Source organism: Salmo salar, chromosome 21 (assembly GCF_965601325.2).
Source record: "Salmo salar chromosome 21, fSalSal1, whole genome shotgun sequence".
NCBI classification, from domain to species: Eukaryota; Metazoa; Chordata; class Actinopteri; order Salmoniformes; family Salmonidae; genus Salmo; species Salmo salar.
The window spans coordinates 57,805,001-57,832,154 of record NC_138311.1 but is presented as its reverse complement, the minus strand read 5'-3'; the positions used below and the strand labels follow the sequence as shown (position 1 = coordinate 57,832,154).

General features: G+C 49.0%; 1 protein-coding gene across 1 annotated transcript in view; it reads left to right on the top strand.

Moving 5' to 3' along the window:
- Nucleotides 1-27,154, top strand: part of bmpr2b (bone morphogenetic protein receptor, type II b (serine/threonine kinase)) — a 151,392-nt gene that overhangs the window by 23,672 nt on the left and 100,566 nt on the right. The window contains exon 3 of the mRNA XM_082966907.1: nt 24,520-24,782. Within this exon, the coding sequence (XP_082823033.1) occupies nt 24,520-24,782 (263 nt within the window). The remainder of the gene's footprint in view (nt 1-24,519; nt 24,783-27,154) is intronic.

Here is a 27,154-nt window from a genome sequence, read left to right as displayed (position 1 = left end):
AGTGTTAAATAAAAAATAGATTAGTAAAAAAAAATAATAATTAAACAGCAGCATTGAAATAACAATAGCGAGGCTATATACAGGGTATTACGGGACAGAGTCAATGTGGAGGCTATATACAGAGTATTACGGTACAGAGTCAATGTGGAGGCTATATACAGGGAGCCGGTACAGAGTCAATGTGGAGGCTATATACAGGGTATTACGGGACAGAGTCAATGTGGAGGCTATATACAGGGTATTACGGTACAGAGTCAATGTGGAGGCTATATACAGAGTATTACGGTACAGAGTCAATGTGGAGGCTATATACAGGGAGCCGGTACAGAGTCAATGTGGAGGCTATATACAGGCTATTACGGTACAGAGTCAATGTGGAGGCTATATACAGGGGGTACCGGTACAGAGTCAATGTGGAGGCTATATACAGGGAGTACCAGTACAGAGTCAATGTGGAGGCTATATACAGGAGGTACCGGTACAGAGTCAATGTGGAGGCTATATACAGGGTATTACGGTACAGAGTCAATGTGGAGGCTATATACAGGGTATTACGGTACAGAGTCAATGTGGAGGCTATATACAGGAGGTACCGGTACAGAGTCAATGTGGAGGCTATATACAGGGTATTACGGTACAGAGTCAATGTGGAGGCTATATACAGGGGGTACCGGTACAGAGTCAATGTGGAGGCTATATACAGGGTATTACGGTACAGAGTCAATGTGGAGGCTATATACAGGGTGTTACGGTACAGAGTCAATGTGGAGGCTATATACAGGGTATTACGGTACAGAGTCAATGTGGAGGCTATATACAGGGTGTAATGGTACAGAGTCAATGGGGAGGCTATATACAGGGTATTATGGTACAGAGTCAATGTGGAGGCTATATACAGGGGGTACCGGTACAGAGTCAATGTGGAGGCTATATACAGGCGGTACCGGTACAGAGTCAATGTGGAGGCTATATACAGGGTGTTACGGTACAGAGTCAATGTGGAGGCTATATACAGGGTATTACGGTACAGAGTCAATGTGGAGGCTATATACAGGGTGTAATGGTACAGAGTCAATGGGGAGGCTATATACAGGGTATTATGGTACAGAGTCAATGTGGAGGCTATATACAGGGGGTACCGGTACAGAGTCAATGTGGAGGCTATATACAGGCGGTACCGGTACAGAGTCAATGTGGAGGCTATATACAGGGTGTTACGGTACAGAGTCAATGTGGAGGCTATATACAGGGTGTTACGGTACAGAGTCAATGTGGAGGCTATATACAGGGTGTTACGGTACAGAGTCAATGTGGAGGCTGTATACTACTGTTATCTCCTACTGCTCTCTCTGGGGTTCCTGGAAGACCAGCCTGACAGCAGCCAACACAGGACAAATTGCACCGCGGGAAAAGGAAATAAGACTCTCTCACTCACTACTACTTACAGGCTGTAAATTAAGTTTTGATGTTACATAAAGCTCAGCCTAAATTCTTAGGCGTACACTGAACTAAATTGAGAAGCCCATGCTGATACATGCTAACGTTGAGTATCTGAACCTGGTGGTTTTGACTGGACTCTTTTTTATAAGCCTAGTGTGAGGTCTTTTTGTTGTTGTTGTGGACGTTTAGGTCGTCTGCGTCACGTGGAATATTCTCTCTGTAGCAGTGACAGAGTAGAGGAGCAGTTCTTTAGTGTTTTCCACTGTTCAGAGAGCCACTATCTTGGACATCATGAACACAGTGTTCCAGGAGTCTGTACATAATCAGCCTGTGGCTTTATTAGACCACAGGCAACCAGATACCAGCTCTGTACATCACAGGCTCGCTACTGTAATTGTGTTATTTCCCGATTTTGTGTTTCTCTCTCTCTGTCTCTCTCTCTGTCTCTTCCTCTCTCTGTTTCTCTCTCTCTCTTCTGCTCTCTGTTTCTCTCTGTCTCTCTCTCTCTGTCTCTCTCTCTCTGTTTCTCTCTCTTCCAAATAAAATCCATCAAAGTTTATTGGTCGAGTATACAGATTCACAGATGATTATTGCCGTTGCAGTGAAATGGTTATACTCCAATAGTGCAGTAATATTCCATAACGTTATTGAAATACCAGAACTAGCAAAGTCAGTGTCCGGAATATAAATAAATGTGTTTATTCACAGTGCATTCGAAAAGTATTCAGACCCCTTGACATTTTCCACGTTTTGTTATGTTACAGCCTTATTCTGAAATGGTTTTATTTTTTTATAATCCCTCATAAATCTACACACAATACCCCCATAATAACAAAGAAAAAACAGTTAAAAAACCCCTGAAATATCACATTTCCATAAGTATTCAGACCCTTTACTCAGTACTTTGTTGAAGCACCTTTGGCAGCGATTACAGCCTTGAGTCTTCTTGGGTATGACGCTTCAAGCTTGGCACACATGTATTTGTGGAGTTTCTCCCATTCTTCTCTGCAGATCCTCTCAAGATCTGTCAGGTTGGATGGGGAGTGTCGCTGCAGAGCTATTTTCAGGTCTCTCCAGAGATGTTCGATCGGGTTCAAGTCCGGGCCACTCAAGGACATTCAGAGACTTGTCCCGAAGCCACTCCTGCGTTGTTCTTGGCTGTGTGCTTAGGGTCGTTGTCCTGTTGGAAGGTGAACCTTCACCCCAGTCTGAGGTCCTGAGCGCTCTGGAGCAGGTTTTCATCATGGATCTCTCTGTTCTTCGCTCCGTTCATCTTTCCCTCGATCCTGACTAGTCTCCCAGTCCCTGCCGCTGAAAAACATCCCCACAGCATGATGCTGCCACCACCATGCTTCACCGTAGGGTTGGTGCCAGGTTTCCTCCAGACGTGACGATTGGTATTCAGGCCAATGGGTTCAATCTTGGTTTCATCAGACCAGACAATCTTGTTTCTCACGGTCTGAGAGTCTTTAGGTGCCTTTTGGCAAACTCCAAGCGGGCTGTCATGTGCCTTTACCTGAGGAGTGGCTTCCATCTGGCCACTCTACCATAAAGGCCTGATTGGTGGAGTGCTGCAGAGGTGGTTGTCCTTCTGGAAGGTTCTCCCATCGCCACATAGGAACTCTGGAGCTCTGTCAGAGTGACCATCGGGTTCTTGGTCACCTCCCTGACCAATGCCCTTCTCCCCCGATCGCTCAATTTGGCCGGGCGGCCAGCTCTAGGAAGAGTCTTCGTGGTTCCAAACTTCTTCCATTTAGTCTAGGACCCAGTTGCACAGGGAGGGGTTCAGTCGAAAGGGAGTTTAGTGATGAGCTTGAGGGACACTACGGTGTTGATAACCCAGCTGTAGTCGATGAACAGCAAGTCTCACATAGGTATTACTCTTGTTGAGGTGGGAAAGTGTGCAAAGCATGTGGCTATTACATGGCCTGTGGATCTGTTGACAATCACTGGTCATTTACAGGGCTTGACAACCACTAGTCATTTACAGGGCTCGACAATCACTGGTCATTTACAGGGCTTGACAATCACTAGTCATTTACAGGGCTTGACAATCACTGGTCATTTACAGGGCTTGACAATCACTGGTCATTTACAGGGCTTGACAATCACTGGTCATTTACAGGGCTTGACAATCACTAGTCATTTACAGGGCTTGACAATCACTGGTCATTTACAGGGCTTGACAATCACTGGTCATTTACAGGGCTTGACAATCACTGGTCATTTACAGGGCTTGACAATCACTGGTCATTTACAGGGCTTGACAATCACTGGTCATTTACAGGGCTTGACAATCACTGGTCATTTACAGGGCTTGACAATCACTAGTCATTTACAGGGCTTGACAATCACTGGTCATTTACAGGGCTTGACAATCACTGGTCATTTACAGGGCTTGACAATCACTGGTCATTTACAGGGCTTGACAATCACTAGTCATTTACAGGTCTTGACAATCACTGGTCATTTACAGGGCTTGACAATCACTGGTCATTTACAGGGCTTGACAATCACTAGTCATTTACAGGGCTTGACAATCACTGGTCATTTACAGGGCTTGACAATCACTGGTCATTTACAGGGCTTGACAATCACTGGTCATTTACAGGGCTTGACAATCACTGGTCATTTACAGGGCTTGACAATCACTGGTCATTTACAGGGCTTGACAATCACTAGTCATTTACAGGTCTTGACAATCACTGGTCATTTACAGGGCTTGACAATCACTGGTCATTTACAGGGCTTGACAATCACTAGTCATTTACAGGGCTTGACAATCACTGGTCATTTACAGGGCTTGACAATCACTGGTCATTTACAGGGCTTGACAATCACTGGTCATTTACAGGGCTTGACAATCACTGGTCATTTACAGGGCTTGACAATCACTGGTCATTTACAGGGCCTGACAATCACTGGTCATTTACAGGGCTTGACAATCACTGGTCATTTACAGGGCTTGACAATCACTGGTCATATACAGGGCTTGACAATCACTGGTCATTTACAGGGCTTGACAATCACTGGTCATTTACAGGGCTTGACAATCACTGGTCATTTACAGGGCCTGACAATCACTGGTCATTTACAGGGCTTGACAATCACTGGTCATTTACAGGGCTTGACAATCACTGGTCATTTACAGGGCCTGACAATCACTGGTCATTTACAGGGCTTGACAATCACTGGTCATTTACAGGGCTTGACAATCACTAGTCATTTACAGGTCTTGACAATCACTGGTCATTTACAGGGCTTGACAATCACTGGTCATTTACAGGGCTTGACAATCACTAGTCATTTACAGGGCTTGACAATCACTGGTCATTTACAGGGCTTGACAATCACTGGTCATTTACAGGGCTTGACAATCACTGGTCATTTACAGAGCCTGACAATCACTGGTCATTTACAGGGCTTGACAATCACTGGTCATTTACAGGGCTTGACAATCACTGGTCATTTACAGGGCTTGACAATCACTTGTTCAGACAGCAGGACAGATATGATGCTATATATTTTACAGACAGAATTGTATGTTGCACTCTGTCTATTGGCTTCTTTTCATATTCAAACCTGTCTGAAAATACAACACTGCCCCTTTATAAGGCTCTGCTGGTGTATGGTTGGCCACCTGTTGGTAGCCTATAAAATATTGCAACAATACAATTACAAACAAATACTTTTTATACCTTTTTTCAAAAATAATTCCCTAGCATCGGCTGCTGTCTTTGCTCCCCCCCCTCCCGAGCAGTAGTTTACAGAAGTGTGGAGAGAAGCGGACTTGAAACCGTTAACAGAACACACATCTTACAGCAAAACAAACCTTGTCAGTCTCTCAGGACCTAAACAACCAGTCCACCAGTAGGCAGTCCCTCAGCAGCTGGGGTTGCTGTGATACCTTGTACATAGACTGCTTACAGGGTAAGGAGACCTATGTCATTTGGGTGAACTATCCCTTTAACATTTCGATTTTTTAAACCTAAACCTTAACCCTAACCACACCGCTAACCTTATGCCTTAATTAAACTTCAATTTTTACGATACAGACAATTTAGACTTTGTGCTACCTAGTAGGAAGCGTCAGTCTCTTCCAGAGAGGGACTGAAAACAATCTGGACTCATGATAACACTCAGCTCTGAGTAGTCCTGTGTTCTGACCTAGTCTTCTCTGAGTAGTCCTGTGTTCTGACCTAGTCTTCTCTGAGTAGTCCTGTGTTCTGACCTAGTCTCCTCTGAGTAGTCCTGTGTTCTGACCTAGTCTGCTCTGAGTAGTCCTGTGTTCTGACCTAGTCTCCTCTGAGTAGTCCTGTGTTCTGACCTAGTCTCCTCTGAGTAGTCCTGTGTTCTGACCTAGTCTCCTCTGAGTAGTCCTGTGTTCTGACCTAGTCTGCTCTGAGTAGTCCTGTGTTCTGACCTAGTCTGCTCTGAGTAGTCCTGTGTTCTGACCTAGTCTGCTCTGAGTAGTCCTGTGTTCTGACCTAGTCTCCTCTGAGTAGTCCTGTGTTCTGACCTAGTCTTCTCTGAGTAGTCCTGTGTTCTGACCTAGTCTCCTCTGAGTAGTCCTGTGTTCTGACCTAGTCTGCTCTGAGTAGTCCTGTGTTCTGACCTAGTCTGCTCTGAGTAGTCCTGTGTTCTGACCTAGTCTCCTCTGAGTAGTCCTGTGTTCTGACCTAGTCTTCTCTGAGTAGTCCTGTGTTCTGACCTAGTCTCCTCTGAGTAGTCCTGTGTTCTGACCTAGTCTTCTCTGAGTAGTCCTGTGTTCTGACCTAGTCTGCTCTGAGTAGTCCTGTGTTCTGACCTAGTCTGCTCTGAGTAGTCCTGTGTTCTGACCTAGTCTCCTCTGAGTAGTCCTGTGTTCTGACCTAGTCTTCTCTGAGTAGTCCTGTGTTCTGACCTAGTCTCCTCTGAGTAGTCCTGTGTTCTGACCTAGTCTGCTCTGAGTAGTCCTGTGTTCTGACCTAGTCTCCTCTGAGTAGTCCTGTGTTCTGACCTAGTCTGCTCTGAGTAGTCCTGTGTTCTGACCTAGTCTTCTCTGAGTAGTCCTGTGTTCTGACCTAGTCTCCTCTGAGTAGTCCTGTGTTCTGACCTAGTCTCCTCTGAGTAGTCCTGTGTTCTGACCTAGTCTTCTCTGAGTAGTCCTGTGTTCTGACCTAGTCTTCTCTGAGTAGTCCTGTGTTCTGACCTAGTCTGCTCTGAGTAGTCCTGTGTTCTGACCTAGTCTTCTCTGAGTAGTCCTGTGTTCTGACCTAGTCTCCTCTGAGTAGTCCTGTGTTCTGACCTAGTCTTCTCATCTCTGAGTAGTCCTGTGTTCTGACCTAGTCTTCTCTGAGTAGTCCTGTGTTCTGACCTAGTCTTCTCATCTCTGAGTAGTCCTGTGTTCTGACCTAGTCTCCTCTGAGTAGTCCTGTGTTCTGACCTAGTCTTCTCATCTCTGAGTAGTCCTGTGTTCTGACCTAGTCTTCTCTGAGTAGTCCTGTGTTCTGACCTAGTCTCCTCTGAGTAGTCCTGTGTTCTGACCTAGTCTCCTCTGAGTAGTCCTGTGTTCTGACCTAGTCTTCTCTGAGTAGTCCTGTGTTCTGACCTAGTCTCCTCTGAGTAGTCCTGTGTTCTGACCTAGTCTTCTCTGAGTAGTCCTGTGTTCTGACCTAGTCTTCTCTGCTCTGAGTAGTCCTGTGTTCTGACCTAGTCTTCTCTGAGTAGTCCTGTGTTCTGACCTAGTCTCCTCTGAGTAGTCCTGTGTTCTGACCTAGTCTTCTCTGAGTAGTCCTGTGTTCTGACCTAGTCTTCTCTGAGTAGTCCTGTGTTCTGACCTAGTCTTCTCTGAGTAGTCCTGTGTTCTGACCTAGTCTCCTCTGAGTAGTCCTGTGTTCTGACCTAGTCTTCTCTGAGTAGTCCTGTGTTCTGACCTAGTCTGCTCTGAGTAGTCCTGTGTTCTGACCTAGTCTGCTCTGAGTAGTCCTGTGTTCTGACCTAGTCTCCTCTGAGTAGTCCTGTGTTCTGACCTAGTCTCCTCTGAGTAGTCCTGTGTTCTGACCTAGTCTGCTCTGAGTAGTCCTGTGTTCTGACCTAGTCTTCTCTGAGTAGTCCTGTGTTCTGACCTAGTCTCCTCTGAGTAGTCCTGTGTTCTGACCTAGTCTTCTCTGAGTAGTCCTGTGTTCTGACCTAGTCTGCTCTGAGTAGTCCTGTGTTCTGACCTAGTCTCCTCTGAGTAGTCCTGTGTTCTGACCTAGTCTTCTCTGAGTAGTCCTGTGTTCTGACCTAGTCTCCTCTGAGTAGTCCTGTGTTCTGACCTAGTCTTCTCTGAGTAGTCCTGTGTTCTGACCTAGTCTCCTCTGAGTAGTCCTGTGTTCTGACCTAGTCTGCTCTGAGTAGTCCTGTGTTCTGACCTAGTCTTCTCTGAGTAGTCCTGTGTTCTGACCTAGTCTTCTCATCTCTGAGTAGTCCTGTGTTCTGACCTAGTCTTCTCATCTCTGAGTAGTCCTGTGTTCTGACCTAGTCTTCTCATCTCTGAGTAGTCCTGTGTTCTGACCAGCAGAACCATTCCTCTTCAGCCTGTAGAGTCCTTTTATAGATTTGCCGTAAGGTTATTCTGAAGGAAGCCAGTCCCCACGTCTGGGTGGTGTGCTGAGTGCTCTGCTCCAGAGAGATTAAACTCCTCCCAGCCTCCCCCCATCCCACACTCCGATAGCCTAGCTAAACTCCTCTCTCCCCATCCCACACTCCGATAGCCTAGCTAAACTCCTCTCTCCCCCATCCCACACTCCGATAGCCTAGCTAAACTCCTCTCTCCCCATCCCACACTCCGATAGCCTAGCTACACTCCTCTCTCCCCCATCCCACACTCCGATAGCCTAGCTACACTCCTCTCTCCCCCATCCCACACTCCTATAGCCTAGCTAAACTCCTCTCTCCCCCATCCCACACTCCTATAGCCTAGCTAAACTCCTCTCTCCCCATCCCACACTCCTATAGCCTAGCTACACTCCTCTCTCCCCATCCCACACTCCTATAGCCTAGCTACACTCCTCTCTCCCCCATCCCACACTCCTATAGCCTAGCTAAACTCCTCTCTCCCCCATCCCACACTCCTATAGCCTAGCTACACTCCTCTCTCCCCCATCCCACACTCCTATAGCCTAGCTAAACTCCTCTCTCCCCCATCCCACACTCCTATAGCCTAGCTAAACTCCTCTCTCCCCCATCCCACACTCCTATAGCCTAGCTAAACTCCTCTCTCCCCCATCCCACACTCCTATAGCCTAGCTAAACTCCTCTCTCCCCCATCCCACACTCCTATAGCCTAGCTACACTCCTCTCTCCCCCATCCCACACTCCTATAGCCTAGCTAAACTCCTCTCTCCCCCATCCCACACTCCTATAGCCTAGCTACACTCCTCTCTCCCCCATCCCACACTCCTATAGCCTAGCTAAACTCCTCTCTCCCCCATCCCACACTCCTATAGCCTAGCTAAACTCCTCTCTCCCCCATCCCACACTCCTATAGCCTAGCTAAACTCCTCTCTCCCCCATCCCACACTCCTATAGCCTAGCTACACTCCTCTCTCCCCCATCCCACACTCCTATAGCCTAGCTAAACTCCTCTCTCCCCCATCCCACACTCCTATAGCCTAGCTAAACTCCTCTCTCCCCCATCCCACACTCCTATAGCCTAGCTACACTCCTCTCTCCCCCATCCCACACTCCTATAGCCTAGCTAAACTCCTCTCTCCCCCATCCCACACTCCTATAGCCTAGCTACACTCCTCTCTCCCCCATCCCACACTCCTATAGCCTAGCTAAACTCCTCTCTCCCCCATCCCACACTCCTATAGCCTAGCTAAACTCCTCTCTCCCCCATCCCACACTCCTATAGCCTAGCTAAACTCCTCTCTCCCCCATCCCACACTCCTATAGCCTAGCTACACTCCTCTCTCCCCCATCCCACACTCCTATAGCCTAGCTAAACTCCTCTCTCCCCCATCCCACACTCCTATAGCCTAGTTAAACTCCTCTCTCCTCCATCCCACACTCCTATAGCCTAGCTAAACTCCTCTCTCCCCATCCCACACTCCTAACGCCTAGCTAAACTCCTCTCTCCCCCATCCCACACTCCTATAGCCTAGCTACACTCCTCTCTCCCCCATCCCACACTCCTATAGCCTAGCTAAACTCCTCTCTCTCCCATCCCACTCTCCTATAGCCTAGCTAAACTCCTCTCTCCCCTATCCCACACTCCTATAGTCTAGCTAAACTCCTCTCTCCCCCATCCCACACTCCTATAGCCTAGCTAAACTCCTCTCTCCCCCATCCCACACTCCTATAGCCTAGCTAAACTCCTCTCTCCCCCATCCCACACTCCTATAGCCTAGCTAAACTCCTCTCTCCCCCATCCCACACTCCTATAGTCTAGCTAAACTCCTCTCTCCCCCATCCCACACTCCTATAGCCTAGCTAAACTCCTCTCTCCCCCATCCCACACTCCTATAGCCTAGCTAAACTCCTCTCTCCCCCATCCCACACTCTTATAGCCTAGCTACACTCCTCTCTCCCCATCCCACACTCCTATAGCCTAGCTAAACTCTCTCCCCCATCCCACACTCCTATAGCCTAGCTAAACTACTCTCTCCCCATCCCTCACTCCTATAGCCTAGCTAAACTCCTCTCTCCCCCATCCCACACTCCTATAGCCTAGCTACACTTCTCTCTCCCCCATCCCACACTCCTATAGCCTAGCTACACTCCTCTCTCCCCCATCCCACACTCCTATAGCCTAGGTAAACTCCTCTCTCCCCCATCCCACACTCCTATAGCCTAGCTAAACTCTTCTCTCCCCCATCCCACACTCCTATAGCCTAGCTAAACTCCTCTCTCCCCCATCCCACACTCCTATAGCCTAGCTAAACTCCTCTCTCCCCCATCCCACACTCCTATAGCCTAGCTACACTCCTCTCTCCCCCATCCCACACTCCTATAGCCTAGCTAAACACCTCTCTCCCCCATCCCACACTCCTATAGCCTAGCTACACTCCTCTCTCCTCTCTCCCCATCCCACACTCCTATAGCCTAGCTAAACTCCTCTCTCCCCCATCCCACACTCCTATAGCCTAGCTAAACTCCTCTCTCCCCCATCCCACACTCCTATAGCCTAGCTAAACTCCTCTCTCCCCCATCCCACACTCCTATAGCCTAGCTACACTCCTCTCTCCCCCATCCCACACTCCTATAGCCTAGCTACACTCCTCTCTCCCCCATCCCACACTCCTATAGCCTAGCTAAACTCCTCTCTCCCCATCCCACACTCCTATAGCCTAGCTAAACTCCTCTCTCCCCATCCCACACTCCTATAGCCTAGCTAAACTCCTCTCTCCCCCATCCCACACTCCTATAGCCTAGCTAAACTCCTCTCTCCCCCATCCCACACTCCTATAGCCTAGCTAAACTCCTCTCTCCCCCATCCCACACTCCTATAGCCTAGCTAAACTCCTCTCTCCCCCATCCCACACTCCTATAGCCTAGCTACACTCCTCTCTCCCCCATCTCACACTCCTATAGCCTAGCTAAACTCCTCTCTCCCCCATCCCACACTCCTATAGCCTAGCTAAACTCCTCTCTCCCCATCCCACACTCCTATAGCCTAGCTAAACTCCTCTCTCCCCCATCCCACACTCCTATAGCCTAGCTAAACTCCTCTCTCCCCCATCCCACACTCCTATAGCCTAGCTACACTCCTCTCTCCCCATCCCACACTCCTATAGCCTAGCTACACTCCTCTCTCCCCCATCCCACACTCCTATAGCCTAGCTAAACTCCTCTCTCCCCCATCCCACACTCCTATAGCCTAGCTAAACTCCTCTCTCCCCCATCCCACACTCCTATAGCCTAGCTAAACTCCTCTCTCCCCATCCCACACTCCTATAGCCTAGCTACACTCCTCTCTCCCCCATCCCACACTCCTATAGCCTAGCTAAACTCCTCTCTCCCCCATCCCACACTCCTATAGCCTAGCTAAACTCCTCTCTCCCCCATCCCACACTCCTATAGCCTAGCTAAACTCCTCTCTCCCCCATCCCACACTCCTATAGCCTAGCTAAACTCCTCTCTCCCCCATCCCACACTCCTATAGCCTAGCTAAACTCCTCTCTCCCCCATCCCACACTCCTATAGCCTAGCTAAACTCCTCTCTCCCCCATCCCACACTCCTATAGCCTAGCTAAACTCCTCTCTCCCCATCCCACACTCCTATAGCCTAGCTAAACTCCTCTCTCCCCCATCCCACACTCCTATAGCCTAGCTACACTCCTCTCTCCCCCATCCCACACTCCTATAGCCTAGCTACACTCCTCTCTCCCCCATCCCACACTCCTATAGCCTAGCTAAACTCCTCTCTCCCCCATCCCACACTCCTATAGCCTAGCTAAACTCCTCTCTCCCCCATCCCACACTCCTATAGCCTAGCTACACTCCTCTCTCCCCCATCCCACACTCCTATAGCCTAGCTAAACTCCTCTCTCCCCCATCCCACACTCCTATAGCCTAGCTAAACTCCTCTCTCCCCCATCCCACACTCCTATAGCCTAGCTAAACTCCTCTCTCCCCCATCCCACACTCCTATAGCCTAGCTAAACTCCTCTCTCCCCCATCCCACACTCCTATAGCCTAGCTAAACTCCTCTCTCCCCCATCCCACACTCCTATAGCCTAGCTAAACTCCTCTCTCCCCCATCCCACACTCCTATAGCCTAGCTACACTCCTCTCTCCCCCATCCCACACTCCTATAGCCTAGCTAAACTCCTCTCTCCCCCATCCCACACTCCTATAGCCTAGCTAAACTCCTCTCTCCCCCATCCCACACTCCTATAGCCTAGCTACACTCCTCTCTCCCCCATCCCACACTCCTATAGCCTAGCTAAACTCCTCTCTCCCCCATCCCACACTCCTATAGCCTAGCTAAACTCCTCTCTCCCCCATCCCACACTCCTATAGCCTAGCTAAACTCCTCTCTCCCCCATCCCACACTCCTATAGCCTAGCTACACTCCTCTCTCCCCCATCCCACACTCCTATAGCCTAGCTAAACTCCTCTCTCCCCCATCCCACACTCCTATAGCCTAGCTAAACTCCTCTCTCCCCATCCCACACTCCTATAGCCTAGCTAAACTCCTCTCTCCCCCATCCCACACTCCTATAGCCTAGCTAAACTCCTCTCTCCCCCATCCCACACTCCTATAGCCTAGCTAAACTCCTCTCTCCCCCATCCCACACTCCTATAGCCTAGCTAAACTCCTCTCTCCCCCATCCCACACTCCTATAGCCTAGCTACACTCCTCTCTCCCCCATCCCACACTCCTATAGCCTAGCTACACTCCTCTCTCCCCCATCCCACACTCCTATAGCCTAGCTAAACTCCTCTCTCCCCCATCCCACACTCCTATAGCCTAGCTAAACTCCTCTCTCCCCCATCCCACACTCCTATAGCCTAGCTAAACTCCTCTCTCCCCCATCCCACACTCCTATAGCCTAGCTAAACTCCTCTCTCCCCATCCCACACTCCTATAGCCTAGCTACACTCCTCTCTCCCCCATCCCACACTCCTATAGCCTAGCTACACTCCTCTCTCCCCATCCCACACTCCTATAGCCTAGCTAAACTCCTCTCTCCCCCATCCCACACTCCTATAGCCTAGCTAAACTCCTCTCTCCCCCATCCCACACTCCTATAGCCTAGCTAAACTCCTCTCTCCCCCATCCCACACTCCTATAGCCTAGCTACACTCCTCTCTCCCCCATCCCACACTCCTATAGCCTAGCTAAACTCCTCTCTCCCCCATCCCACACTCCTATAGCCTAGCTAAACTCCTCTCTCCCCCATCCCACACTCCTATAGCCTAGCTAAACTCCTCTCTCCCCCATCCCACACTCCTATAGCCTAGCTACACTCCTCTCTCCCCCATCCCACACTCCTATAGCCTAGCTAAACTCCTCTCTCCCCCATCCCACACTCCTATAGCCTAGCTAAACTCCTCTCTCCCCCATCCCACACTCCTATAGCCTAGCTACACTCCTCTCTCCCCCATCCCACACTCCTATAGCCTAGCTAAACTCCTCTCTCCCCCATCCCACACTCCTATAGCCTAGCTACACTCCTCTCTCCCCCATCCCACACTCCTATAGCCTAGCTACACTCCTCTCTCCCCCATCCCACACTCCTATAGCCTAGCTAAACTCCTCTCTCCCCCATCCCACACTCCTATAGCCTAGCTAAACTCCTCTCTCCCCCATCCCACACTCCTATAGCCTAGCTACACTCCTCTCTCCCCCATCCCACACTCCTATAGCCTAGCTACACTCCTCTCTCCCCCATCCCACACTCCGATAGCCTAGCTACACTCCTCTCTCCCCCATCCCACACTCCTATAGCCTAGCTAAACTCCTCTCTCCCCCATCCCACACTCCTATAGCCTAGCTACACTCCTCTCTCCCCCATCCCACACTCCTATAGCCTAGCTACACTCCTCTCTCCCCCATCCCACACTCCTATAGCCTAGCTAAACTCCTCTCTCCCCCATCCCACACTCCTATAGCCTAGCTAAACTCCTCTCTCCCCATCCCACACTCCTATAGCCTAGCTACACTCTTCTCTCCCCCATCCCACACTCCTATAGCCTAGCTAAACCCCTCTCTCCCCCATCCCACACTCCTATAGCCTAGCTAAACTCCTCTCTCCCCCATCCCACACTCCTATAGCCTAGCTACACTCCTCTCTCCCCCATCCCACACTCCTATAGCCTAGCTACACTCCTCTCTCCTCTCTCCCCATCCCACACTCCTATAGCCTAGCTAAAGTCCTCTCTCCCCATCCCACACTCCTATAGCCTAGCTACACTCCTCTCTCCCCCATCCCACACTCCTATAGCCTAGCTAAACTCCTCTCTCCCCCATCCCACACTCCTATAGCCTAGCTAAACTCCTCTCTCCCCCATCCCACACTCCTATAGCCTAGCTACACTCCTCTCTCCCCCATCCCACACTCCTATAGCCTAGCTACACTCCTCTCTCCCCCATCCCACACTCCGATAGCCTAGCTACACTCCTCTCTCCCCCATCCCACACTCCTATAGCCTAGCTAAACTCCTCTCTCCCCCATCCCACACTCCTATAGCCTAGCTACACTCCTCTCTCCCCCATCCCACACTCCTATAGCCTAGCTACACTCCTCTCTCCCCCATCCCACACTCCTATAGCCTAGCTAAACTCCTCTCTCCCCCATCCCACACTCCTATAGCCTAGCTAAACTCCTCTCTCCCCATCCCACACTCCTATAGCCTAGCTACACTCTTCTCTCCCCCATCCCACACTCCCATAGCCTAGCTAAACCCCTCTCTCCCCCATCCCACACTCCTATAGCCTAGCTAAACTCCTCTCTCCCCCATCCCACACTCCTATAGCCTAGCTACACTCCTCTCTCCCCCATCCCACACTCCTATAGCCTAGCTACACTCCTCTCTCCTCTCTCCCCATCCCACACTCCTATAGCCTAGCTAAAGTCCTCTCTCCCCATCCCACACTCCTATAGCCTAGCTACACTCCTCTCTCCCCCATCCCACACTCCTATAGCCTAGCTAAACTCCTCTCTCCCCCATCCCACACTCCTATAGCCTAGCTACACTCCTCTCTCCCCATCCCACACTCCTATAGCCTAGCTAAACTCCTCTCTCCCCCATCCCACACTCCTATAGCCTAGCTACACTCCTCTCTCCCCCATCCCACACTCCTATAGCCTAGCTACACTCCTCTCTCCCCCATCCCACACTCCTATAGCCTAGCTAAACTCCTCTCTCCCCCATCCCACACTCCTATAGCCTAGCTACACTCCTCTCTCCCCCATCCCACACTCCTATAGCCTAGCTAAACTCCTCTCTCCCCCATCCCACACTCCTATAGCCTAGCTACACTCCTCTCTCCCCCATCCCACACTCCTATAGCCTAGCTAAACTCCTCTCTCCCCCATCCCACACTCCTATAGCCTAGCTAAACTCCTCTCTCCCCCATCCCACACTCCTATAGCCTAGCTAAACTCCTCTCTCCCCCATCCCAGACTCCTATAGCCTAGATACACTCCTCTCTCCCCCATCCCACACTCCTATAGCCTAGCTAAACTCCTCTCTCCCCCATCCCACACTCCTATAGCCTAGCTAAACTCCTCTCTCCCCCATCCCACACTCCTATAGCCTAGCTAAACTCCTCTCTCCCCCATCCCACACTCCTATAGCCTAGCTAATCTCCTCTCTCCCCCATCCCACACGCCTATAGCCTAGCTAAACTCCTCTCTCCCCCATCCCACACTCCTATAGCCTAGCTACACTCCTCTCTCCCCCATCCCACACTCCTATAGCCTAGCTAAACTCCTCTCTCCCCCATCCCACACTCCTATAGCCTAGCTAAACTCCTCTCTCCCCCATCCCAGACTCCTATAGCCTAGCTACACTCCTCTCTCCCCCATCCCACACTCCTATAGCCTAGCTACACTCCTCTCTCCCCATCCCACACTCCGATAGCCTAGCTACACTCCTCTCTCCCCCATCCCACACTCCTATAGCCTAGCTAAACTCCTCTCTCCCCCATCCCACACTCCTATAGCCTAGCTACACTCCTCTCTCCCCCATCCCACACTCCTATAGCCTAGCTTCACTCCTCTCTCCCCCATCCCACACTCCGATAGCCTAGCTACACTCCTCTCTCCCCCATCCCACACTCCTATAGCCTAGCTAAACTCCTCTCTCCCCCATCCCACACTCCTATAGCCTAGCTACACTCCTCTCTCCCCCATCCCACACTCCTATAGCCTAGCTACACTCCTCTCTCCCCCATCCCACACTCCTATAGCCTAGCTAAACTCCTCTCTCCCCCATCCCACACTCCTATAGCCTAGCTAAACTCCTCTCTCCCCATCCCACACTCCTATAGCCTAGCTACACTCTTCTCTCCCCCATCCCACACTCCTATAGCCTAGCTAAACCCCTCTCTCCCCCATCCCACACTCCTATAGCCTAGCTAAACTCCTCTCTCCCCCATCCCACACTCCTATAGCCTAGCTACACTCCTCTCTCCCCCATCCCACACTCCTATAGCCTAGCTACACTCCTCTCTCCCCATCCCACACTCCTATAGCCTAGCTAAAGTCCTCTCTCCCCATCCCACACTCCTATAGCCTAGCTACACTCCTCTCTCCCCCATCCCACACTCCTATAGCCTAGCTAAACTCCTCTCTCCCCCATCCCACACTCCTAGAGCCTAGCTACACTCCTCTCTCCCCATCCCACACTCCTATAGCCTAGCTAAACTCCTCTCTCCCCCATCCCACACTCCTATAGCCTAGCTACACTCCTCTCTCCCCATCCCACACTCCTATAGCCTAGCTAAACTCCTCTCTCCCCCATCCCACACTCCTATAGCCTAGCTAAACTCCTCTCTCCCCCATCCCACACTCCTATAGCCTAGCTAAACTCCTCTCTCCCCCATCCCACACTCCTATAGCCTAGCTACACTCCTCTCTCCCCCATCCCACACTCCTATAGCCTAGCTAAACTCCTCTCTCCCCCATCCCACACTCCTATAGCCTAGCTAAACTCCTCTCTCCCCCATCCCACACTCCTATAGCCTAGCTAAACTCCTCTCTCCCCCATCCCACACTCCTATAGCCTAGCTAAACTCCTCTCTCCCCCATCCCACACTCCTATAGCCTAGCTACACTCCTCTCTCCCCCATCCCACACTCCTATAGCCTAGCTAAACTCCTCTCTCCCCCATCCCACACTCCTATAGCCTAGCTAAACTCCTCTCTCCCCCATCCCACACTCCTATAGCCTAGCTACACTCCTCTCTCCCCATCCCACACTCCTATAGCCTAGCTAAAGTCCTCTCTCCCCATCCCACACTCCTATAGCCTAGCTACACTCCTCTCTCCCCCATCCCACACTCCTATAGCCTAGCTAAACTCCTCTCTCCCCCATCCCACACTCCTAGAGCCTAGCTACACTCCTCTCTCCCCATCCCACACTCCTATAGCCTAGCTAAACTCCTCTCTCCCCCATCCCACACTCCTATAGCCTAGCTACACTCCTCTCTCCCCATCCCACACTCCTATAGCCTAGCTAAACTCCTCTCTCCCCCATCCCACACTCCTATAGCCTAGCTAAACTCCTCTCTCCCCCATCCCACACTCCTATAGCCTAGCTAAACTCCTCTCTCCCCCATCCCACACTCCTATAGCCTAGCTACACTCCTCTCTCCCCCATCCCACACTCCTATAGCCTAGCTAAACTCCTCTCTCCCCCATCCCAGACTCCTATAGCCTAGATACAGTCCTCTCTCCCCCATCCCACACTCCTATAGCCTAGCTAAACTCCTCTCTCCCCCATCCCACACTCCTATAGCCTAGCTAAACTCCTCTCTCCCCCATCCCACACTCCTATAGCCTAGCTAAACTCCTCTCTCCCCCATCCCACACTCCTATAGCCTAGCTAATCTCCTCTCTCCCCCATCCCACACGCCTATAGCCTAGCTAAACTCCTCTCTCCCCCATCCCACACTCCTATAGCCTAGCTACACTCCTCTCTCCCCATCCCACACTCCTATAGCCTAGCTACACTCCTCTCTCCCCCATCCCACACTCCTATAGCCTAGCTACACTCCTCTCTCCCCCATCCCACACTCCTATAGCCTAGCTAAACTCCTCTCTCCCCCATCCCACACTCCTATAGCCTAGCTACACTCCTCTCTAGCAGGATAGCAGCATTATTGACATGGTAACTAGCAGGATAGCAGCATTATTGACATGGTAACTAGCAGGATAGCAGCATTATTGACATGTTAACTAGCAGGATAGCAGCATTATTGACATGGTAACTAGCAGGATAGCAGCGTTATTAACATGGTAACCAGCAGGATAGCAGCATTATTGACATGTTAACTAGCAGGATAGCAGCATTATTGACATGGTAACTAGCAGGATAGCAGCATTATTGACATGGTAACTCCAGCAGGATAGCAGCATTATTGACATGGTATCTCCAGCAGGATAGCAGCATTATTGACATGGTAACTAGCAGGATAGCAGCATTATTGACATGGTAACTCCAGCAGGATAGCAGCGTTATTGACATGGTAACTAGGATAGCAGCATTATTGACATGGTAACTAGCAGGATAGCAGCATTATTGACATGGTAACTCCAGCAGGATAGCAGCATTATTGACATGGTAACTAGCAGGATAGCAGCATTGTTGACATGGTAACTAGCAGGATAGCAGCATTATTGACATGGTAACTAGCAGGATAGCAGCATTATTGACATGGTAACTCCAGCAGGATAGCAGCATTATTGACATGGTAACCAGCAGGATACCAGCATTATTGACATGGTAACTAGCAGGATAGCAGCATTATTGACATGGTAACTCCAGCAGGATAGCAGCATTATTGACATGGTAACTAGCAGGATAGCAGCATTGTTGACATGGTAACTAGCAGGATAGCAGCATTATTGACATGGTAACTAGCAGGATAGCAGCATTATTGACATGGTAACTAGCAGGATAGCAGCATTATTGACATGTTAACTAGCAGGATAGCAGCATTATTGACATGGTAACTAGCAGGATAGCAGCGTTATTAACATGGTAACTAGCAGGATAGCAGCATTATTGACATGGTAACTAGCAGGATAGCAGCATTATTGACATGGTAACTAGCAGGATAGCAGCATTGTTGACATGGTAACTAGCAGGATAGCAGCATTATTAACATGGTAACTAGCAGGATAGCAGCATTATTGACATGGTAACTAGCAGGATAGCAGCATTATTGACATGGTAACTAGCAGGATAGCAGCATTATTGACATGGTAACTAGCAGGATAGCAGCATTATTGACATGGTAACTAGCAGGATAGCAGCATTGTTGACATGGTAACTAGCAGGATAGCAGCATTATTGACATGGTAACTCCAGCAGGATAGCAGCATTATTGACATGGTAACTAGCAGGATAGCAGCATTATTGACATGGTAACTAGCAGGATAGCAGCATTATTGACATGGTAACTAGCAGGATAGCAGCATTATTGACATGGTAACTAGCAGGATAGCAGCATTATTGACATGGTAACTCCAGCAGGATAGCAGCATTATTGACATGGTAACTCCAGCAGGATAGCAGCATTATTGACATGGTAACTAGCAGGATAGCAGCATTATTGACATGGTAACTAGCAGGATAGCAGCATTATTGACATGGTAACTAGCAGGATAGCAGCATTATTGACATGGTAACTCCAGCAGGATAGCAGCATTATTGACATGGTAACTAGCAGGATAGTAGCATTATTGTCATGGTAACTCCAGCAGGATAGCAGCATTATTGACATGGTAACTAGCAGGATAGCAGCATTATTGACATGGTAACTCCAGCAGGATAGCAGCATTATTGACATGGTAACTAGCAGGATAGCAGCATTATTGACATGGTAACTAGCAGGATAGCAGCATTATTGACATGGTAACTAGCAGGATAGTAGCATTATTGTCATGGTAACTCCAGCAGGATAGCAGCATTATTGACATGGTAACTAGCAGGATAGCAGCATTATTGACATGGTAACTCCAGCAGGATAGCAGCATTATTGACATGGTAACTAGCAGGATAGCAGCGTTATTGACATGGTAACACCAGCAGGATAGCAGCATTATTGACATGGTAACTAGCAGGATAGCAGCATTATTGACATGGTAACTAGCAGGATAGCAGCATTATTGACATGGTAACTCCAGCAGGATAGCAGCATTATTGACATGGTAACTCCAGCAGGATATCAGCATTATTGACATGGTAACTCCAGCAGGATAGTAGCATTATTGACATGGTAACTAGGATAGCAGCATTATTGACATGGTAACTCCAGCAGGATAGCAGCATTATTGACATGGTAACTAGCAGGATAGCAGCATTATTGACATGGTAACTAGCAGGATAGCAGCATTATTGACATGGTAACTAGCAGGATAGCAGCATTATTAACATGGTAACTAGCAGGATAGCAGCATTATTGACATGGTAACTAGCAGGATAGCAGCATTATTGACATGTTAACTAGCAGGATAGCAGCATTATTGACATGGTAACTAGCAGGATAGCAGCGTTATTAACATGGTAACCAGCAGGATAGCAGCATTATTGACATGGTAACTAGCAGGATAGCAGCATTATTGACATGGTAACTAGCAGGATAGCAGCATTATTGACATGGTAACTAGCAGGATAGCAGCATTATTGACATGGTAACTAGCAGGATACCAGCATTATTGACATGGTAACTAGCAGGATAGCAGCATTATTGACATGGTAACACCAGCAGGATAGCAGCATTATTGACATGGTAACTAGCAGGATAGCAGCATTATTGACATGGTAACTAGCAGGATAGTAGCATTATTGTCATGGTAACTCCAGCAGGATAGCAGCATTATTGACATGGTAACTAGCAGGATAGCAGCATTATTGACATGGTAACTCCAGCAGGATAGCAGCATTATTGACATGGTAACTCCAGCAAGATAGCAGCGTTATTGACATGGTAACTAGCAGGATAGCAGCATTATTGACATGGTAACTCCAGCAGGATAGCAGCATTATTGACATGGTAACTAGCAGGATAGTAGCGTTATTGACATGGTAACACCAGCAGGATAGCAGCATTATTGACATGGTAACTAGCAGGATAGCAGCATTATTGACATGGTAACTCCAGCAGGATAGCAGCATTATTGACATGGTAACTAGCAGGATAGCAGCATTATTGACATGGTAACTCCAGCAGGATAGCAGCATTATTGACATGGTAACTAGCAGGATAGCAGCATTATTGACATGTTAACTAGCAGGATAGCAGCATTATTGACATGGTAACTAGCAGGATAGCAGCATTATTGACATGGTAACCAGCAGGATAGCAGCATTATTGACATGGTAACTAGCAGGATAGCAGCATTATTGACATGGTAACTAGCAGGATACCAGCATTATTGACATGGTAACTAGCAGGATAGCAGCATTATTGACATGGTAACTAGCAGGATACCAGCATTATTGACATGGTAACTAGCAGGATAGCAGCATTATTGACATGGTAACTAGGATAGCAGCATTATTGACATGGTAACTCCAGCAGGATAGCAGCATTATTGACATGGTAACTAGCAGGATAGCAGCATTATTGACATGGTAACTAGGATAGCAGCATTATTGACATGGTAACTAGGATAGCAGCATTATTGACATGGTAACTCCAGCAGGATAGCAGCATTATTGACATGGTAACTAGCAGGATAGCAGCATTATTGACATGGTAACTCCAGCAGGATAGCAGCATTATTGACATGGTAACTAGCAGGATAGCAGCATTATTGACATGGTAACTAGGATAGCAGCATTATTGACATGGTAACTAGGATAGCAGCATTATTGACATGGTAACACCAGCAGGATAATACCTGATTACTTAGAATTCATCCCCCCATGTGAATACCTGGTTACCTACAGTTCATCCCCCCATGTGAATACCTGGTTACCTACAGTTCATCCCCCCATGTGAATACCTGATTACTTAGAATTCATCCCCCCATGTGAATACCTGGTTACCTACAGTTCATCCCCCCATGTGAATACCTGGTTACCTACAGTTCATCCCCCCATGTGAATACCTGGTTACCTACAGTTCATCCCCCCATGTGAATACCTGGTTACCTACAGTTCATCCCCCCATGTGAATACCTGGTTACCTACAGTTCATCCCCCCATGTGAATACCTGGTTACCTACAGTTCATCCCCCCATGTGAATACCTGGTTACCTACAGTTCATCCCCCCATGTGAATACCTGGTTACCTACAGTTCATCCCCCCATGTGAATACCTGGTTACCTACAGTTCATCCCCCCATGTGAATACCTGGTTACCTACAGTTCATCCCCCCATGTGAATACCTGGTTACCTACAGTTCATCCCCCCATGTGAATACCTGATTACCTACAGTTCATCCCCCCATGTGAATACCTGGTTACCTACAGTTCATCCCCCCATGTGAATACCTGGTTACCTACAGTTCATCCCCCCATGTGAATACTCGATTACCTACAGTTCATCCCCCCATGTGAATACCTGATTACCTACAGTTCATCCCCCCATGTGAATACCTGGTTACCTACAGTTCATCCCCCCATGTGAATACCTGGTTACCTACAGTTCATCCCCCCCATGTGAATACCTGGTTACCTACAGTTCATCCCCCCCATGTGAATACCTGGTTACCTACAGTTCATCCCCCCATGTGAATACCTGGTTACCTACAGTTCATCCCCCCATGTGAATACCTGGTTACCTACAGTTCATCCCCCCATGTGAATACCTGGTTACCTACAGTTCATCCCCCCATGTGAATACCTGGTTACCTACAGTTCATCCCCCCATGTGAATACCTGGTTACCTACAGTTCATCCCCCCATGTGAATACCTGATTACCTACAGTTCATCCCCCCATGTGAATACCTGGTTACCTACAGTTCATCCCCCCATGTGAATACCTGGTTACCTACAGTTCATCCCCCCATGTGAATACTCGATTACCTACAGTTCATCCCCCCATGTGAATACCTGATTACCTACAGTTCATCCCCCCATGTGAATACCTGGTTACCTACAGTTCATCCCCCCATGTGAATACCTGGTTACCTACAGTTCATCCCCCCCATGTGAATACCTGATTACCTACAGTTCATCCCCCCATGTGAATACCTGGTTACCTACAGTTCATCCCCCCATGTGAATACCTGGTTACCTACAGTTCATCCCCCCATGTGAATACCTGGTTACCTACAGTTCATCCCCCCATGTGAATACCTGGTTACCTACAGTTCATCCCCCCATGTGAATACCTGATTACCTACAGTTCATCCCCCCATGTGAATACCTGGTTACCTACAGTTCATCCCCCCATGTGAATACCTGGTTACCTACAGTTCATCCCCCCATGTGAATACTCGATTACCTACAGTTCATCCCCCCATGTGAATACCTGATTACCTACAGTTCATCCCCCCATGTGAATACCTGGTTACCTACAGTTCATCCCCCCATGTGAATACCTGGTTACCTACAGTTCATCCCCCCCATGTGAATACCTGGTTACCTACAGTTCATCCCCCCATGTGAATACCTGGTTACCTACAGTTCATCCCCCCATGTGAATACCTGGTTACCTACAGTTCATCCCCCCATGTGAATACCTGGTTACCTACAGTTCATCCCCCCATGTGAATACCTGGTTACCTACAGTTCATCCCCCCATGTGAATACCTGGTTACCTACAGTTCATCCCCCCATGTGAATACCTGGTTACCTACAGTTCATCCCCCCATGTGAATACCTGATTACCTACAGTTCATCCCCCCATGTGAATACCTGGTTACCTACAGTTCATCCCCCCATGTGAATACCTGGTTACCTACAGTTCATCCCCCCATGTGAATACTCGATTACCTACAGTTCATCCCCCCATGTGAATACCTGATTACCTACAGTTCATCCCCCCATGTGAATACCTGGTTACCTACAGTTCATCCCCCCATGTGAATACCTGGTTACCTACAGTTCATCCCCCCCATGTGAATACCTGATTACCTACAGTTCATCCCCCCATGTGAATACCTGGTTACCTACAGTTCATCCCCCCATGTGAATACCTGGTTACCTACAGTTCATCCCCCCATGTGAATACCCCCATTCAGACCCATGCTGCCTGCTGCTGAGTAATTAACGAGATAAAGATAACAACAAGCTTTCCCAAACCTGAAAAATCTATTTGCTTTTCTGTCTCAGAAGTGTAAATTATTTTCACTAACCCTCTCTCTCTCCCTCCCCCTCTCTCTCTCCCTCTCGCCCCTTTCTCTCCCCCCTCTCTCTCTCCCTTCCCCCCTCTCTCCCTTCCCCCCTCTCTCTCCCTCCCCCCTCTCTCTCTCCACCTAGCTGCCCAGAGCGAGGAGCGCGAGTGTGCCTTCAACGACCAACAGCAGCAGTATGAGGAGCAGCGTGTGGGCGGAGGAGGAGGAGGTGTAGGAGGAGGAGCAGGAGGAGACTGGCCAATGACCAGAGAGAATAGTACCATACGCTGCAGTAAGGGCTCTCGATGTTATGGCCTGTGGGAGAAGACTAGAGACGGGAACATACACCTGGTCAAACAGGGTACGTCCACACACACACACACACACACCTATACACCTGGTCAAACGGTACGTCTACACACACACACACACACACACTATACACCTGGTCAAACAGGGTACGTCTACACACACACACACACACACACTATACACCTGGTCAAACAGGGTACGTCCACACACACACACACACACTATACACCTGGTCAAACAGGGTACGTCCACACACACACACACACACACTATACACCTGGTCAAACAGGGTACGTCTACACACACACACACACACACTATACACCTGGTCAAACAGGGTACGTCCACACACACACACACACACACACTATACACCTGGTCAAACAGGGTACGTCCACACACACACACACACACACTATACACCTGGTCAAACAGGGTACGTCCACACACACACACACACACACACTATACACCTGGTCAAACAGGGTACGTCCACACACACACACACACACACACTATACACCTGGTCAAACAGGGTACGTCCACACACACACACACACACACACTATACACCTGGTCAAACAGGGTACGTCTACACACACACACACACACACACACTATACACCTGGTCAAACAGGGTACGTCTACACACACACACACACACACACACTATACACCTGGTCAAACAGGGTACGTCCACACACACACACACACACACACTATACACCTGGTCAAACAGGGTACGTCTACACACACACACACACACACTATACACCTGGTCAAACAGGGTACGTCCACACACACACACACACACACACACTATACACCTGGTCAAACAGGGTACGTCTACACACACACACACACACACACACTATACACCTGGTCAAACAGGGTACGTCTACACACACACACACACACACACACTATACACCTGGTCAAACAGGGTACGTCTACACACACACACACACACACACTATACACCTGGTCAAACAGGGTACGTCCACACACACACACACACACACTATACACCTGGTCAAACAGGGTACGTCCACACACACACACACACACACACACACTATACACCTGGTCAAACAGGGTACGTCTACACACACACACACACACACACACTATACACCTGGTCAAACAGGGTACGTCTACACACACACACACACACACACACTATACACCTGGTCAAACAGGGTACGTCTACACACACACACACACACACACACTATACACCTGGTCAAACAGGGTACGTCTACACACACACACACACACACACTATACACCTGGTCAAACAGGGTACGTCCACACACACACACACACACACACACTATACACCTGGTCAAACAGGGTACGTCTACACACACACACACACACACACTATACACCTGGTCAAACAGGGTACGTCACACACACACACACACACACACACTATACACCTGGTCAAACAGGGTACGTCCACACACACACACACACACACACACTATACACCTGGTCAAACAGGGTACGTCTACACACACACACACACACACACACTATACACCTGGTCAAACAGGGTACGTCTACACACACACACACACACACACACTATACACCTGGTCAAACAGGGTACGTCTACACACACACACACACACACACACTATACACCTGGTCAAACAGGGTACGTCTACACACACACACACACACACACTATACACCTGGTCAAACAGGGTACGTCCACACACACACACACACACACACTATACACCTGGTCAAACAGGGTACGTCTACACACACACACACACACACACACACTATACACCTGGTCAAACAGGGTACGTCCATCACACGACACACACACACACACTATACACCTGGTCAAACAGGGTACGTCCTACACACACACACACACACACACACTATACACCTGGTCAAACAGGGTACGTCCACACACACACACACACACTATACACCTGGTCAAACAGGGTACGTCTACACACACACACACACACACACACACTATACACCTGGTCAAACAGGGTACGTCTACACACACACACACACACTATACACCTGGTCAAACAGGGTACGTCCACACACACACACACACTATACACCTGGTCAAACAGGGTACGTCTACACACACACACACACTATACACCTGGTCAAACAGGGTACGTCTACACACACACACACACACTATACACCTGGTCAAACAGGGTACGTCTACACACACACACACACACACTATACACCTGGTCAAACAGGGTACGTCCACACACACACACACACTAGACACCTTCAAACAGGGTACGTCTACACACACACACACACACACACTATACACCTGGTCAAACAGGGTACGTCCACACACACACACACTAGACACCTTCAAACAGGGTACGTCTACACACACACACACACACACACTATACACCTGGTCAAACAGGGTACGTCCACACACACACACACTAGACACCTTCAAA